The 18,863-nt window shown below is 37.8% G+C and overlaps 1 protein-coding gene across 3 annotated transcripts in view; it reads left to right on the top strand.

Moving 5' to 3' along the window:
- The window catches only part of CNST (consortin, connexin sorting protein), a 96,387-nt gene extending 78,998 nt beyond the window's left edge, over positions 1-17,389 (top strand). For all 3 annotated transcript variants that reach the window (XM_019976332.2, XM_070768087.1, XM_070768086.1), the window contains 3 exons: positions 1,585-2,471; positions 14,760-14,895; positions 16,522-17,389. In XM_019976332.2, coding sequence (XP_019831891.2) covers positions 1,585-2,471; positions 14,760-14,895; positions 16,522-16,727 — 1,229 coding nt within the window. In that variant the 3' untranslated portion in view covers positions 16,728-17,389. The remainder of the gene's footprint in view (positions 1-1,584; positions 2,472-14,759; positions 14,896-16,521) is intronic.
- Positions 17,390-18,863: the final 1,474 nt, after the last annotated feature.

Below are 18,863 nucleotides of genomic sequence, written 5' to 3'. Positions count from 1 at the left end.
TGTTACGGTATGTGCCACCATTGCTAATTGGTAATTATTGAAGTACCGATACATGAAAAGGTATAATCATCACTATATTGCATCCTTGATTTTAACCTTTGGCCCATCGTGTATTATTTAATTTACATCATTTTTAAATAATATATGATAAAAGAAAAAGTTAAAATTTCTGTGATAGTTGTTCACTTGCTGAGTCCGACTCCTTGCAACCCCATGAAGTGCAGCATGCCAGGAGTTAGGAATGCTTGATCGACCGAAAGGGCTTCCCAGGTGCACTAGTGGTAAAGAATCCACCTGCCAGTGCAGGAGACGTAGGTCCAATCCCCGGGTCCGGAACATCCCCTAGCAAAGGGCGTGGCCACGCACTCCAGTGTTCGTGCCTGGAGAATCCAATGGACAGAGGAGCCTGGCAGGCTGCAGCCCATAGATCACAGTCAGTGACTTTTTGACTTAGCTGAAGTGAAAGTGACTAAAGTGACGTAGCACAGTCCACCAAAAGCTGAATCATGATCAAGCTTCTCTGATCTACTAATTTATGTATGCATTCAGTGTTATTTTGTGAAAGTTTTTAATGGTTTAATTTTAAATCAAAGGGAAGTATTTTACATTGATTTTATTTAAAATAGAAATTGAAAGAAATATCAAAATTCCAAACCCATTTCTGCCTGGTACCAAGACTTACGCTTTGCTTTTTACCACTGCCTGTTACTACTTCCTCTTGAGAAGTTACAAGTAATTTTCTAATACATTAATTAACGATGCTATTATTAAGGATGCTTCAATAAATTTAAACAGATTTATGTTCTTTAGGGGCTTCCCTGGAAGCTCAGCTGGTAAAGAATCCACCTGCAATTCAGGAGATCCTGGTTTGATTCCTGTGTCAGAAATATCCCTAGAGAAGGGATAGGCTACCCACTCCGGTATTATTGGGCTTCCCTGGTGGCTCAGATGGTAAAGAATCCACCTGCAATGTGGGAGACCTGGTTTCAATCCCTGGATTGGGAAGATCCCCTGGAGAAGGGCATGGCAACCCACTTCAGTATTATTACCTGGAGAATCCCCATAGACAGAGGAGCCTGGTGGGCTGCAGTCCATGGAGTCACAGAGAGTCAGACATAACTGAGTGACTAAGCACAGCACAGCATGTTCCTTAATTAGCCTTAAAAGATCAGAACCAGTATTGTTTTTCTTACAATATGATACAGTATATTTCATAAACATACTGAAAATAATTCTCCCACACTTTAAAATATTTGTTTAAATAGATGCAGCTAATCAAGTTTAGAATGTCTTTTAAATCTTTGAAAAATGACTTTTTTTTTCAATTATAATGAAGACTAAGCAATATATTCTTGTTCTTAACATGTTTTTGAATAATCTGTTAATTTTTATATCTAAAGGATTACTTACTAAATGTTTAGAGTATTTCCTCTACTTAGAGATGCTATAATCCAACAGGTTGAATTTCCATTTCAGAGGTGCAGAGCATTACTGTGTCCCACGTACAATTCATGTCCTTTCTCTTCCCTTCTGTGCAAAGTGCCGTGTTGAATCTTAAAACCACTTGTTTTTCTTCATCTTCAGAGAGTGAAATTTGTCTTGGCATGGAATCAGGAAAAGAAAGCCAACATAAAGAAGAGACCCCGGAGAGCAGTCCCTGCTGTAATGAGATGGTCAGGCAGGCAGATCCCCGGAGCCTCCCGGTAACTGCAAGGAAGGGCCACACGGAGGAGCCACTCTGCAGCTCTGAAGCCACGCAGGAGCTCCACGCCCAGCCCTCGGAGTCGGCAGGGAGCAGGTCCAGCCCCCACTCCTCAGGGAATGCTCCTGAGGATGACAGCCGCTTGCAGCTGGCTCAGACAGAGGCCTGCCAAGACGTGGCCGAAACAGAGCACATTGCTAAGAACCCTAAGGTTTCCAGCCAGTCAGTGACAGAGCCATTGATTTTACCAGGCTCTGACCATATACCTCCTGCATTGATTTCTGAGGGTAAATACTCACAAAGAAAGGAACTCCGGTTGCCACTCCGGGATGCTTCTGAGGCGTTGCCCACAGACCAACTTGAGAACAATGAATTAAATGAGCTGCAGCAACCTGATCTCACAGAGCGTGATGGAAAATCACCACAGGGGCAGGCTGACTCAGAGGGTTCTGAGAGTGTACTTTGTGAAAATAATCCAGTGTCTGATTTAAGTACAGTGCTTCCAGAGGTGTATATGGCCCCAGAGGAACAGGGAGATAAGGAAGAACAAGTCAGTAAAGAGACAGACGACTATTTGAACAGCCTTTTAGAAGGATGCTTAAAAGATACTGAAGATTCCCTCTCATACGAAGATAACCAAGAGGAAGACTCTGATTTCCTTCAAGATCTTTCTCCTGAAGAAGCATCCTATAGCCTACAGGAGAACCTGCCTTCTGATGAAAGCTGTCTCTCTCTCGATGATCTTGCAAAAAGGATAGAGATCGCAGAGGTAAATTTGAGATTTAATATAAATATAATTTTAAAAGTAAAATGAAATTTGAAAGCACATGTGTGTTAAGTATTGCCTTGCTTTTGTGAATTTTTCTCTGGCCTCAAACATGACAGGGAAATTTAGTTAGCATAAACTTTGACTCACTATGTATAGTCATGATGTTTATACCTCAGGTAATTATATTGCATGCCTCCAGTAAGTATTATATACACCATTTTTCGTATTTTTATGATTTTCATTCGGCAGGCCTGGGAATTATGAACAAGACAAGATTAGTTACATTCTTGTAAGGAAATCTTAGGTTTCTTGTCATACATCTAGAAGATAAAATACTACTGTTTCTTCTTAATACTAATATATTTTGAAATTCTTTAAAACAGTATAACAATGAATGAAACATTTTAAAATACAGTAAGAGTTGGAAATACTGACTGGATTTATCAGCTCTAGCTTTGAACAAACTAAATATCCCTTGACTAAGTCCAATTTCACAAATAATTCAAAGTTTTAAAGTTTCTCTAAATAGTAATTAAGCTAATCAAAACCAAAAAAGAGGGCAGGAGAGAATATCAAAGTGACCAAATCCTTTGTTTGAAAATACAGTTTTTTAAAGTTCAGGCCGGGGCGGCGGGTACCATACCAAAACTACAGCACCTCCGAAAGGCAGCCTGACCTAGTAGAAAGAGCGATGTGTGACCACCTTAGTTCAAATACTGACTCAGCCTTCAAATACTGGCTTCAAATACTGTTACCAGCCTTACGGAGCTACCATCTAATTCTGTTTATTTCTCTGAGAATTAGGATGCTAACTACTTTCCTTCTTGTCTCATCTTATATTTTTTTCTAAGTAACCTTTTAATTTAATTTGTATCTGTTGTTTTCTGATTCTGCATTATCACTGAAATAAAAAACCATCAAGTAGAAGATGGAAATGTAGCCAAGCCAAAGTAGATAACAGAATACATATGGAAATGAAACTCTGTGAGAGCTTTCTAAGATAATTACTGTCATGTTACTAGCTTGCTTTCTTGCAGTTTATAGTCAACTCTCTATCAACTATGATTTTAAAAATTTTTTTCTTCACAAAATAGATAAAATAGTCATTCTTTTTAACTAGATCTTTTTATTGCCATTGACAGTCAACCCTCCATAAACTGACTTTTCTTCTTAATTTTTTTCCTGAAAATTGTTTAGTAGTGCTTAATGAGTGCAGAGTTTCTGTTGGGGTGATGAAAATTTTAGAAATAGATATTGGTGGTGGTTATACAACATGAATATAATTTCACCTAAAAATGGTTAAAATGGCAATGTTATATGTGTGTGTGTGTGTGTGTGTATATATATATATAATTTTTGTATCATAATTTTTAAGAATAGTAAAAAAAAAAAAAGATTTTAAATAGATCTAATAGTATAACACTGGACCCAGAACTCCTTTCTCTTTATTTTCATCAGACTTCAGGTACAGGGAATTATCAAAGCAAAGTCACAACCATATCCAAATCTAGGTTTAATACCAGAACTTTACTACTGTCTAACTGCTTCTTTTCAAGAATCAAGCTGACTTGTTGTATGGTCTAGTTTTACTTTTTTAAATATAAACTTCGGAGAAGGACAGAGAGCTCCTGTTGAGTCTCCCTGCCTTAAGAGAGACTCCTGTTGAGTCTCTCCTCCCCATTTATGGTGGGGAATTACTGTTGAATTAACACTGTACTACAACTAAATGGAATAGTCCTTCCTAAAACCCATAATGTCAGCTTTTCCTAGGTTTCCTCCATGGAGATTATGCTATGTACATCTTAAAATCATCCTTCCTGTGAAATTACTTTTTTTTTTTCCAGTATATCTTTGGTATATTTTTCCATTTTTTTAACTTTTACTCTTTTATATATTTATATTAAAGGTCTCTTATACAATTATGTAAAGTTTAAAAATAAAATAAAATTTAAAAAAAATTAAATAAAAAAAAAGGTCTCTTATAAGCAGCATTTTTTTTTTTTTTTTACTCAAGAAAAACATTTATTATTCTCGTGTTTTGACATGTTCTATAGATTCTTCTGGATTTTTTTTTTTAATTTTCCTTTTTTTTTTTTTACTGATTCTTTCTGCGCCCCCACCTCCCTCCCCCCACCACCCCATTGTAGTTGTCAGTTTCATTGGCACTATGAAATCTAATTAAGCTTTTGAGCTTTTTTTTTTCTCAGTCATATTTTTTATTGTTGTTATAAACCTCTGCCTCTACGTTGGCCTTTTGCATTGCACGATGGTCCCCTTTCCTAAAAGTCTATTAGTCTGTTAAATTATACTGTTTTTAAAACCCCAGAAGCTGCATATGACTGACAAAGCTAGTTTACTTTTCTATGATAATGCTAAACAGACTGTTTCTGACTGTTTCTGAATACTGCTTCTCCATCCTAAAAAATATACTTTAATAAAATCTGCCTAACTGTGTCAGGAAAAGTTTTTAAACTTTGAAACTGAAAATCAGTGTGCTTACTGTTTCCTTAGTGCCTTAAGAATGAAGTTTTGAGCTAAGTAAAATGTTCAGGTAATAGGGGGTTTGCTTTTAAGCGCAAACTTCTTTTTAATCCAAACACTGTTTATTTCATGCTTTCAATGAAATTGCATTCAGGATGTCTTCCATGTGTCAGGTGATGAAGATACAGTGAGGAATTAGATGAAGTTCGTGGCATTTGAGGGGCTGTCTGCTGCCACACTTGTCCATACTTTTGTGAACAGGATACAGAACATAATTTCTTAATAACTAAATAATATTCACGGATGTTTTTCCTGCCCTCAGGAGCCACTGAGGCTCCTAGCCTGTGTTCCTCCACATAACTGTGCTCTCCTTGTGAGTCCTTCTCTCCCAAATTCATCATTTCTTGCCAGTGACTCCGCCCCTCACAGATCGCCTTACAGCCTGTCACACTTTCTACCACTTTGTTTATGGTAGAATATAATGGTATGTTCTCTCATTGCCATATCTCTCTCTGCCTTCATTCTCTTGCCATTTCTGCATTGCTCAGCCTTGACTTCAGTGGAGCTTGGCCCTGATAGCCATTACCAGCACAGTGGAAGTGTTTGTTGTTTTTTTTAAACATCGTTATTTCATTAAGATGAGATAATTTATACAAAATCTCATAGAGAACTAAAAACATGTACAGTGATTTAATTCATTAATAAAGAAATATGCATAAATGAAACTTTTCTAGGTTTGGGAAATGTTTTCAAAGCCAGAATAATTTTGCTAAGTAAAATAATAGCTTAGTATCCGAAGCATTGCTGTTCTTTCTTACGTAAAAAAAGAACCTAGAACCTGACACACTGTCATCAAACGTATCATATCTACTATTTTTTTTAATCTTTAAAAAAAAAATTGTTTTTAATGGAAGGATAATTGCTTTACAGTATTGTGTTGATTTCTACCAAACATCAACATGAAATCAGCCATAGGTTTACCCATGTCCCCTCCCACTTGAACATCCCTTCCACCTCCCTCCCCATTCTACCCCTCTCTACTGTTTTCAAAAAGCATCAAAAATATTTATGTTCATTTCATAGATTCGTAAGAAAAAAGTTCATCACATGTGGAGTGTCTGTACGTTAGAGCAATTCACTCACTTATCCCCTCATTCAGTGATTTTTATGTAACTTCTGAGTGCCATGACATTACAGATGCAGTGATTAAAAATTCAGAGAAGGATGCTATATGTGTGAAGCCTCAGTCTAACAGTTGTCTGACTGCAGGTGCTACCTGTTTACTGAATTTGACTATCCTAGTTTTTAGAAAAAGATGAAATTTTTTCTCAATACCCATAATACCCTGACATTTTAATGTCAGAATGCAAACTCCTCTTACCCAGCAACCTGGTAATGCTAACACATCATTGACTTGCTTTGTTCTGGAACCTGGGAGGATTGCATTATCGTCTCTTTAAACTCTTTAGCTGTTCCTAACATCAGAACCTTAGGAGGAAATATGCTATACAAGTTCAAGGAGGCATCAGGATCCAGCCTCATACTGCTATTGATAATAAAAGTCCACTCAGCCCATAGTAGGCTGCTACATATGTGGAGAAGAGGGAGTTGTTTTGTTTTCTAAATAAGTATCACATCAAGTATTGGATAAATTTTTACAAAAGTTAATCTATTCACATTGAAAATAATCATAGTATGTAATTCAGAGATCCCTTTATGAGCAGATTTTGGCAACATGATATGCCATATGAAAGTAAACCATTCATTTTTCATTTAACATATGTATGTGTAATCTGTTGGCAGAGATGTCATATGTTCAGAAAACTAAAGGCTTCAGATTCAAGCGATTTTTGTTTTTAGAAATAATATCATAATTTCTTTACTCCTTTACTACTGCTTGGGTCTTTAAAAAAACTTTTAATCTGAAAGAGGGCAACACATGTTCCTTGTCCTGTGTCTATATCGGCAGCATTACTTAGCTTTAGGTCTACCTGTCTCACGGGAACCAAAATAGGGAAGGACATAACCTAGAACTTTCTGATGGGGAGGAAGGTAACAACCCAGAATTGGTGTTGAGTTTGTCTCCAGAGAAACTAATCTAAGTGACTTCTGTGCAGTAGTCATCTCTGTCTCTTGGGTGGGATTGGGGATTAAGTTACATTAAGTAACCACTGTGGGATTCCCTTACCAATGTAAGATGCAAGGCTAGGATCAAGCAGCAGGATTTTAGGAAATCATATAATTAGCTCTTCCGTGGATCTCAGACAAAGGAGAATCTTAGAAACAGCAATCACGGTGTTTTTTTGAATGACTATTTTAAGAGGAGCAAGTTACAAATGGTTGCTCAAACTCCTGCTACTGCTGTAGCTTCCTCCAGCTACTATTTGGGCCCCCTGGATCAGATATCCTCAATATGAGGATTAGGAGAATATGTTGCCTCACCAATTTAGGGACAACGCCCCAGTCAGCTTGGAAGTAGTTATGGAACGAGAACGATGCCCCTTTTCCCTAGGCAACATAATTCTCCTAAAAAAAAAGGGGGGGAATGAGAGAGTCAGTTCCTAGGCAGGTTGATAGGGAGTCTAGGGGTCCCCAAGGAGAGAGGGATCTGGAATTCTCAAGGAGGAAGAAAGGACAAACTTTTTTTCTTTCTCCACATTCCTTAGGATTATATAACAATAATGTATCCTGCCTAAGGACAGTCTTTGGATTCAACCTTCTGTTATCTTAAAATGTTAATTATGGGAGTAGACCTGGTCTTTACAAGGATGTGTCTTGCCTGAGGACAGTGTTATCTTAAAATGTAAATTATGGGAGTAGGTCTGATGAGGTCTTTACAACCTCCAGACAGTCTTTGGATTATATAACTTCATTGTTAACACTAGCAAGCGGGTACTATTTCTGCCCCCTTCTGATGCCTGTGTCAGAAGCTTTCTCTATCTCCTTTATACTTTAATAAAACTTTATTACACACACACAAAAAAAAAGAGGAGCAGGGTTAACCCAGCTTCGTCACCATAGAGGAAATATAGTCTTCTAATAACGTAAGAGGGTGCATGGAAAATGCTTGACCCAGGATTTATGTAAGTGTCTAATGAGCCCCAGAGGATTATCCAGGGATTACCTATCCTTTCTCTGTGCCAGATGGTCTCATCTTTGCCTTTCTTTTTTATCCTGCCCTCTAAATTTTCTGATTACTTACTTCATCTCTTATTTGTCATGTCTCGGACCCAGCTCCTTTTCTTTTCCATTTAAATCATTCTTTAAATTTACATCTTTACTGCCTCTTTCTGGACTCTTGCAGTAGCTACTTAATAAGTTTCCCCATTGCTCATATCATCTTCTCCCCCTTCAAATGGTCTTATATTTAGTACTGTATAAAAGTCGTGTCTCAAAAAAAAAAAAAGTCGTGTCTCGATAGGCTTCCCCAGCCACTCACGCAACACGGGTAAATGAAATGACTCAGTTATAGGTGATGGGGGAACGTTCCCATTTCTTGTCTAGAAAGCTGAATAGCTTTTTGAAATTCTCTAGGTGCAACCAAACACACCTGAGGGTCTGGATCTAACACATAGACTGTGAGTTTAAACCTCTGCTATAAAATAATGTTTGCTTGTCAGTCTTTTCCCATGACTCCATTTGGCTCCAGGATAAGGGCTCTATAGTAATGGCTTGATGTTCGAGACACTTGGTGATCTCGCCCACTTTGCCTTTCCAACACCATCTCCTGCTGTTCCTTTGTTCTAAAACTGTTACTGTTGTCAGCATGGCCTCCCTGCTGCCTCCCAGGAATTACTCGAATATTGTCACCTCTGGTCTTCACCTTCTGTGTTAGTCTTAGTCTGCTCTGGAGTGACAAACTCTTTCCCCACACGTTTATTTCTTGTCCACTCTCGAGGTCTAAGCTCTGCCTTTTTAGCATATAGAGTGCCAAGCACAGTGCCCGTCATGGGCAGTACTCAATAAATGCTAGCTGCTGCCATTGTTTCTTGATCACCAAAGTCCATAATGTTTTTCCCTTTGACTTGCAGATGAGGGAGGGGCCTGAACATCATTCCTCCCAAAGTTCTATCTACCTGTCCCATTATTAAAGGACACACACACCTGTTTGTATATTGCCCTCTTCACTAAATTGCAAGCTCCTGAAGGGCGAGGATCCTGTTGAATGCATTTTTGTATTCTCTGCAAAGCCCAACAGCCACCTGTATACAGTAAGCCTTCCCCTGCTCCTCTTTTCTTTTTTTGACCTAGTTCACTTAGAAAAATAAATCACCTTTAAGGATAGATTTGGTTTTGATTATTTTAAGGGGAAAGGCTATGTTATTTGAGCAAGTATAGTCTAGGGGCTTTATATAAATTGCTCATCAGTATATCCATTTGCTCTTTGGCATATTTATTGAGTACCTACTATAATTTAGAAACTAAGGAGATACCAGTGAATACAGATCAAGTAACCTGCTCTCATGATACTTATTCTCTAGAGGGAGAGACACATAATAAGTTAAGTTCATATAAAAATAAACAGTACCATTTTATATATTGATAATGGCTCTGAAGAAATTTTAGCAGGAGGAAGGGGTATAGAGAGACCAAAGTGCTGGGGAGGGTGGAGGAATGGGCTCTGGCTAACCAGAGTGGAGGGGAGGACAGGGAGGGGACCAGCTGGAAGGCCAGCGAAGCTGGAGCACAGTGAACAGAACGGTGGACGTTCAGGTGGAGAAGACAAGCTGAGCGAGTTCCCTGAGGGCCTCGTAGACCAAGGTAAGGCACTGGAATTAAACTTAATCAGTGGTAACATCTTGAGATGGATTTTGAGCAGAAGATGTGATTTTATTTGTTTCTTGCCTGCTCTACAGAGACTAGAAAAGTGGAGGCAGAGGCCAGAGAAAGGAGATCAATCTAGTTATTTCAATTATTCAAGTGAGATATAGTGAAGGACTCAGTAGCAATGGATGTGGTGAAGATATATTTTTATGAAGGAGGAACTAACAAGATTTGCTAATGGAGCAGTTTTGAGGGAAAGAGAATCAGGAGTTCTGTTTTGGAATCTACCTTTGGAATCATTTAAAATGATTTACTGGGGATTAAAAAGTGGGATGGTGTCTTGACATTCTTACCCATTTCTTTTCCTATTTTATACTTATTGTCCCTTTAAACAAATAAAACGTAATTACAAAAATATGAGATAGTGCCTAATTTAGAAACTTAGGTGCATTATAAAACTCATATTTTTATTTTAAAAAACTTTTTTCCTTTTTAAATTAATCTTGGAAAAATTCAGTATCACTGTACTTCATCATCATTTGTTTTTCACTCTCCGAATTGCAGCGTGTTCTAAGATGCAGCAGTGTGGGGAGATAACCATTGTGTTCTTTCTAGAAGATGACTTTCCTCCATTTAGCCGCAGGTCCTGTTGCTCCAGCTGTGACTTGTTATGTTAATTTGCTGTAGTAGTAGCCATGACATTAATCTACTTCCAGATGAATTGAGTGACACAAATGATCTTTCATCTAACCATCTCCTCCCCAGTGTCTCTAGATAGATTTAGCCATTAATTTAAGTATCTCTTAATTCAGGTGACTTATAAGGATTTGTTGTATAAAGTGCTTTGGAAAGACAAAAGAAACTTATTAGGTTTATTTGAAAGTTCTGTTCATCTCACTTTAATTGTAGTATATAACAAATGACACTAAGCAAAATTTTAGTAATCATGGAAAATAAGATCTCTTCACATTAAGGACATGGCAGGAGGTTTAATCTTGTGTTTGTATTCAACTCTGCCAATAACTGGTGCTACAAATGTAAGCAAGTTATTTAATCTGGCTCAGCTTGACTTCTTCATCTGTAAAATAGGACTTAAGTATGACATATTATGTAAATGTCTTTACAGAAAGTGTGGAGATTCACTAAATTACAGTTCTTATTATGGAACCCAGATCTAAAGGACCAAACAGAGAACCATGACTTTTTCCTTCAGTGAAGAATAGTAGCAGAAAACTTGACATGTGTTTCAACAGTGAGATTGCTGGCGTTCAAGCTATTTGTAATATGATTTATGAATATTAATTATCAAGTTAGTTGCAAACCAAGCAAAATTTACCAGCCTTAAGGTTCTGGATTGAGCAAAGCCTAGGTCAATAAAATAATATTATTTAATATCTATTTTCTCCTTTAAGGAGGCAGATTTAATAGCAAGGCCTGTTTTTTTCCTTGTCATATTATGATTTCTTGTGCCAGCAGAGTTGCAGAATAATCTTGTTTTTATAACCAGTTCATTCTTAAAATGCTGTTTGTGATGATCATTGATACTTGAGGGGAAGTGCAGGAGAGCTATTTATTTACAATACAGAGCTACCACCATGCATGCTAACTCGCTTCAGTTGTGTCCAACTCTGTGCAGCCCTATGGACTGTAGCCCACCGGGCTCCTCTGTCCATGGGATTCTCCAGACAAGATTACTGGAGAGGGTTGCCATGCCCTCCTCCTTTGTAGGGGATCTTCCCTACAAAGGGATGGAACTCGTGTCTCTTATATCTCCTGCATTGGCAGGCCGGTTCTTTACCACTGATGCCACTTGGGAAGCCCATGCAGAGCTAGGTCAGGTGGATATTTCATTTTTTTTTTTTAATTCTGCACTAATTCATAGTGTAGACCAGTAAAAATTACACTAATTGCAGCTTAGACATTCTTTTTGTTATCAGTGTAAAGGCTTGGTATACTTTGTTTCAGTAGGAAAGGAATTTGGTAATTGAAGTGGGAAACTAAATTTAGTTTAATTTTCTCTCTTTTTCTTTTTTTTGCTGTACCATGTAGCTTGTGGGATCTTAGTTCCCCGAACCAGGGGTTGAACCCGGTCCCTCAGCAGTGAGAGCACAGAGTCCTAACCACTGGATCACCAGAGAATTACCTAAATTTAGTTTTTAAAGCTTTGTTTTTTGAGGTTTAAAATTTCTTAACCTTTTAATCTTGATATTATGATAAAAAAATTAAAAGGCATAGAAGCATAGAAATTTTTTTTAAGTAGTTTGAAGAAGACACATTTCTGTGTCCCCTAAACTTGGAAACACTTGGCAAACTTTTGAATGAGACCCAAGACTAACACCATGATCTTGTTTTAACTAACTTGCCCTTCTACCATAAAATTAAACTCTACCGAAGCCATTTCTTTAATTTTTTGTTCAATTGCCTTAGCATGGTAAGTAGGAATTTCCACGCTAGAGGTAGGTTCTAAGACCTTTCAAAACTCCTCGCAGAACAGAGAAGACCTGTCTTCTAAGAGTTTCCCTTTTGGCTTGCATCTCCTATGCCTAAACTTGGTCCCACCATCCCTATAGTCTGTAGGACCAGAGGGCAGTTAAAAAAGGATCCCTGGAGAAGATCCCTGAGCAAGACTGAAGGGAAATAACGGAAAACAGCACATTCCTTCACTTCAGACACTGTCTTGCTGAAACATGTTCTTGGTGGGAGAGAAAAAGGAAAAGAAAGTAAAGCCTGTGGTTAGATTTTTGCTAGGAATTAAGGGTTGAGTGGGGAGGGTGTCAAGACAGCATGTTGGCTCATCCCACATAACTGTAATTTCTCATACTCTTTCTTCTTCCCTCTTTAAAAAATTTGCCAAAGTTCACTGCCACCCATGGTAAATAAGGTGGGGCCACTTGGAAAGGCTTGTGTCCTGTAACTACTTGACTTCTGGAGCCAAACACCCCAAATTAGGCCAGGCAGGAGCTAAAGTGGGGGCCGAACAGCTCCTGCACCTAGTATAGCTTCTAGGTCTTAGAAGCACCATCTGTGTCTTTCCAGATGATTCTGAGAGTTTCTCTTGGCCTTTCACCATCCATTTACTCATAGTTGCAGTTCTTTAGATTTTCTGTTGGGTCTGTTTCTTGAATTTACAGATTCAAAACTCAGATCACAATGATATAAGTTAATAGCAATGCGATTCTGGGGGTCTTCTTCAGAGCTATTCTTAACAGAATTGTTTATTCTAAGTAGTTAAAGCGATTTGAAAGCACCTGTGATAGGTGACATCACTTTTGGTAAATACTATTTTATTGAGAAAATTGATAGTAAATGAATCAATGAAAAGTTAATTTCCATTTTCCATGTCTTGCCCTTTAGAAATGTATTAGGACTTCTTTTTCTCCCTTAAGTACCCAGTTTCAGCATGATACTTGTGAAGTTTTTCTTTGTTTTATGAAGATTCTCTTTAATGTTTTGCTTTCTGATGAAAGATTGAAAACTTCCTTTACATAATTTGTACTTATCATTTTAATGTCACTAAAGTACTTTAGCTTTCTCAAAAGAAATACATCATCTGAAATACATATTTTCTATAAAAAGAATAAATTACTGACATTGATTTTTTTTTTGAGATAATGGTTTCTATAGACCCATGTTCAGGGAAGCCCAGTAGAAGACAATATTGAGTTATTTGAGCCTAAAAGCCTTGAGTTATAAAAAGAACTAATAGAATCTATAATATTTATGTATAATTTATTATCAGAGATGGTTGGCTGGAACTCCAAATAATTTATTATCAGAGATGGTTGGCTGGAACTCCAAATAATTTATTATCAGAGATGGTTGGCTGGAACTCCAAGTCATATTAAGTATTTTATACCATTGATCAGATAAATGACATTACAGGAAGTAGCCAGCTTACAGTGAGGTGATACCTGCAGATCACTGACATGTACAGTGTTAGGCACACAGTGCCCAACTGTGTCATCACCTGCAGCGTGTCCAAGCAGGCAGCCTCAAGTCAACCTGTATGAACCAACATACTGCTTAGGGGGCCTTTAGTAAGGCCTCTAGTCTCCCAGCCTGGCTCTACGAACCAGTTCTCTTCTGTTCCTCCCTACACCTCGGAGTCTTTTCATTCGAAAATGGCAAGGGTTTCTGTTTTGTCATTGATCCTAAATAAAGGGTGGGGTGGAGGGAGAGGAGAGGTATCCCAAGTGAAAACCAGAAAGACAGCGTAGAAAGGGGTAGAGGTGGGGGACTAAAGAGATAATACCAAACTCTATGAAGGCCAAGTATTGAATGTTTTAGACATTATGGCCTGTATTTAGTTTTCCCTTTGTAGCAGACACATACAATATGTGGATGAGTGAGCTTGGCTGTGTTCCAATTAAATTGTATTTACAAAGCTAGGCCGTGGGCCTTTGGCCTACTGGCCATAGTTTGCCACACTATGCATACTACAGGGTAATACGTGCCTAGTAAACTGGGTCTGAGAGGTATTCTAGAAGAGAAGTTCTTAGTGTTTAGAGCACTGTAACATTACTTAGTAAATGTGTAGTTTCTCAGAGAAATTGAGGACAACACTGATTTTGATGTTAAAAAGTTGATATCAAGTATATTTTTAGCCTCACATATTCATTTCTTAAAAGTTGCTGATGAATGAAAAAAAAAGCCTCTGTTGTAAAGCAAAACCCAGCACTCATGATTAAGCAAAGAGGGGTGGAAAGGAATCATTTTATAGATGACATAACAGGTAAGGGGAGCTTTAAAGGAGGCCTGATTTCCAGTCGATGATGCTGTGTCACGCTGCCTGGCCCTGGATTCAGTTCAAGGCTTTAGAAATCAGTGTTTTAGAAGTGTGTCTTTGGCAGTATCTGAATACAAGTGGAAGTATTATTTTGTAAAATTTTGATAATTGTTATGTTTTTTTTTTTTCCTATGGTTAAAACTCTAATAGGAATTCCAACACTTGTTGAATTGAATGAGCCTTCTTACCATTACATGTAAAATATCCCTGAGGTGTCTTACCACGATATAACAGATGGTGCTTGTCGTTTCTGACAGGTTGTTCCTGCTGAAGGACTGGTCTCTATATTGAAGAAGAGGAATGATAGTGTAGGAGATCGTCCTGCCCAGATGCAGCAGAAACCATCCAAGCGAAGAGTGAGGTTCCAAGAAATAGACGACAGCCTAGATCAAGGTAGCGTGCTCAGCACTGTGTCTGGCACAGATTTGATCCGTGTTTGCCAAAAGAATGAATTAATGTACAGTAAGATGTTTGGTAATAGGATTTGTAAAGAATATGTAGACTTAGTTGCATTATATAAAGGCACACAGAGAAGGGATCTATCATAAGTTCTTAAGTAAGTCCTAAGTATTCTGTTTGCTCAAATAAGTGACCAGTTGCAAAATTCACCTCCTTGCCTGCCTGGCCCACAGATAGTTGTCAGTGTTCAGAGCTCATTTCAGTTTCTTGTTTAGTGTTTTGTTTTCTGACTTTTTGTTTTTAGTGAGCCTGCTGTTTTTGTCTTGTTTTCAGTGGCAGTCAATATTCCTTGATTGTTGTGGAAAATATTTATAAATTACAAATATATTCTTTTTGGTGATTTCTTCTCAACTCTATGGAAAAAAGTGTCTCTCAAGAGCAGTAGTTTAACACTGTTGCTGTTGTTTGGTTTGTTTTTTTTTTCCTCCCGGGCTTGTATTTAAGGTTGTTGTTAAGTTTACCTAAGGCCTGGGTAAATCAGAGTGAGTAGAAACATGGCCTAGAATCTCTCAGTGTGCTTTTCATGTTTATAAAACAACTGCAGTATTAAATAATGATGTCAGTGTGTAGACACAATTTCTGAGTACGACATAAAGTGATGGCAGTAGATGTTTCTAAATTTTTACAACTATAAAGCTGGCATGAGCCATGGAAATAATCTGTTCTCACTGCTCATTTTTACCTCTGAACCTTGCTTGTAACTATCACAGTCTTCTCTAGATAAAGTGCTCAGTTCTTTGTTTGTACCAATTGGTACTGAATTTAGTAGGAGGAACCCTGGACTTAGAACTGACAGTCCCTAGTTCCCTTAGGAACCATCGCATCTTAGACTAAGTCATAACTTGTGCTCAGTAGCCACCTGCGCTTCTTGGCTTCCATGTTGGACAGCACAGCTCTAAACAGTGTCAGTGCGTGTAGATAAATAAAACAAAATAGGTGTTTTAAAATAAATTATATCTAAATGTTTGTACATAAATATATGATAAAGAAATAGCTGAAAAAATACATAAAATAGATTGCTAACCAAGATAAGATGGTGAGTGGGAATCATGGCAAAAACAGAAAAGATGATAAAAGTATTGAACTGACCAAAACCCCCCAAAACACTTAAGAAACACAGCACAAATGATACAGTCCTTTTTATTTGTATGTATAAAATGTGTACTAAGTATAAACTCTTAAATCTCTTAAGGTCTATTAACTGTGAAGAGCTACTAAACTAAATATGTCAAAGGAGAATACAATTACATAATCCTGTTTCTATAAAAATCCTTAACCACATGTGTTTGAGATGTACTGCCAGATTTCTTCTTCTTTTTTTATGGAAGTGGTTACATCCGTTGGATAAATGAACTAGTTTTAACTTTAGCATTCACAAGTTCCACAAGTGTGCATCTTTATGGTAACAGGTCCTCGTAGTCATTGATACACTAGCTTTCTATCAGGGACCATCCTTAGAGGACTAACATTACAAACATCTGGTTATCTTAACCGGTGAGACAAGATACTAGAATTTGACTCTTGTGTCAGCTTAACCTTCCTCTGTTTTCCTGTTTGCAGATGAAGTTGGAGGTGGCTCCTGTATTTTACTGGTCTTGCTGTGCATAGTGACGGTTTTGCTTAGTGTGGGAGGAACTGCGTTATACTGCACTTTTGGTGACATGGGGTCACCCGTTTGTACAGACTTCGCAGACAACGTGGACTTCTATTACACTAAGTTACTACAGGGAATAGCAGAACTTAAACACTGGATCTACCTCTCCTAGCAAGCATTCAAGAGGGACAGGCATGCTGGCAGTGAGAATCAAAGAGTGAACCTTTCTCAGCAGCTTTTATTTCAGGAGTTCCGTAACATGCGCCCTCACCTCCCCCACCCCGCTCCCCAGAGGAACAACAAACATCAGAAACAGCAACTGTAAATGGCAATCCAGAGGAACTCTCAGAATAATCACACCATGAAGCGATATTGATCTGAGCACTGTGGGTGGATGGCATGGTCTTTGGACAGCGTGTCCACCTCCTCCTCACTGCCTCCCAGTGTAGTGAGCTGCACTGAGCAGAATTAGACAGGGCAGTGTTGGAGCCAAACCACTTTTGGCTACCTTCAAGCTAATGGTTGACTTCCCTGGTGGCTCAGATGGTAAAGCGTCTGCCTACAATGCAGGAGACCCGGGTTGAATCCCTGGGTCGGGAAGATCTCCTGGAGAAGGAAATAGCAACCCACTCCAGTACCCTTGCCTGGAAAATCCGATGGACGGAGAAGCCCGGTAGGCTACAGTCGCAAAGAGTCGGACGCGACTGAGCGACTTCACTTCACTTCACTAAGCTAATGGTTAAAGGACACTCTTGATTTACGATTGTTGGTCCAAAGACGTTGCTTCCAGCCATCCCGCAATAAGTTTGTGTGTAATGAAAAGGAGTTTCCTTATGGTTTCAGTGTCTTTTTTAGTTCACTTTGGGAGCTATATAATTTAGGCTTTGTGCACTCTTTCCAGATTCTGTTTTCCACTTGCAAAATGGTTTTGTGTGTGTGTGTGTGTGTGTGTGTGTTTCAGACAGTTACCATAAGCAAAAACCCAACATAGAATAACAAAGATTATCCTTTCAACATGACTATAAATGTGCAGGCACAAAACTTTCAAGAAGGCATAACTGTGGAACAGATGAATTATAGAAGTCTTGGCCCTGAATTGAGAAACTGTGACAGATACAGTGACAGTTAACTTGGTTAACTAGCCAGAAGTTCATCACAGGCCTAGAGATAAAACTGAATAGCTTCCCCTGAGTCTCAGGCAACCAGTTTCATCATGGATTCAGTGCTTCCTGTAATGAATGCCGGATTCAGCTCAATTCAGTAAGACCTACTGAGCACCTATTATGTTCTGAGAATCTAAGACCCCTTCTACAAAGGTAAATAAGATACTAGTTCCTGCTCTAGATGTTTTGATTCTGGTCTTAGGTAAAATAAACTAATACTTTAATGAATGAAATTAAATCATCATATATAATTCAGTATTAACAGATCAGACACTCAGATGCTTGAATATGCATTCATATCATGGGCTTAATTCAGACCTAATATGGGGTCATTAGATGAAAATCCAATCATATCTTAAATAGACAAATGTCTGATTTTTATTTAAATCTGTCAGTTTTCCTTTTCTAAAGTACAGTGATCTAACAATTAGGAAGCCTTTCTTTAACCTTTTAATCTCATTGATAGCATTCTAAAAGAAACAAAACACATGAATTATAGTTTTTTAGCAATGATCATTATTTCATGTTTTTCAGTTAGAATCATTTGAAAGAAAAAGAGAATTTTCTTACTAGTTGTTACTGGCTGGTACAGTACATCCCTTCGTGTTTCAGCTTATTTATTTAGACTTATGATTTTTAAAAGGGCTTTTTATAGAAGTTGAAATTGTGTCATTTAGCACGCATTTGGTTATACCTGATATTTAATTACTGTATACTTAGTGTTGATTTTCTATAATTTCAACTCAGTGTGTTTTTAGGCTTATTTTTAAATTGATGTTTTATTTTTACTTACAATACTGTTTGACTTGTCTCTATCATGCCACAAACTATAATATTTTCAAGGATTATAGATCAAAGATATTTATTTAGAAGTGTACAAGATACTGAAATCTAGATTCCTTATACTTAAGGCTGATTTTATTAGAAGATTATTTTAATGTTCTATTATAAATTTTAAGAATTTGTATTCAACTTGTATGTAAATATATAAAATGTTGATGGTACTATCTTATGTGGTTCTGTAAGAGACATTCACAGAGTCTACTGTGTGGGTATCCCCAACATAGACGAACCTCTTCTGTTTTACCCTCATGATTTCTAGCTACAGAAATTTGGCAATGCTGATTTCTGCCGGTTTTATGTCA

Source organism: Bos indicus, chromosome 16 (genome assembly GCF_029378745.1).
Source record: "Bos indicus isolate NIAB-ARS_2022 breed Sahiwal x Tharparkar chromosome 16, NIAB-ARS_B.indTharparkar_mat_pri_1.0, whole genome shotgun sequence".
Lineage (NCBI taxonomy): Eukaryota > Metazoa > Chordata > Mammalia > Artiodactyla > Bovidae > Bos > Bos indicus.
Note: the sequence above shows the minus strand (reverse complement) of the source record. Positions and strands in the feature narration are given on the sequence as shown.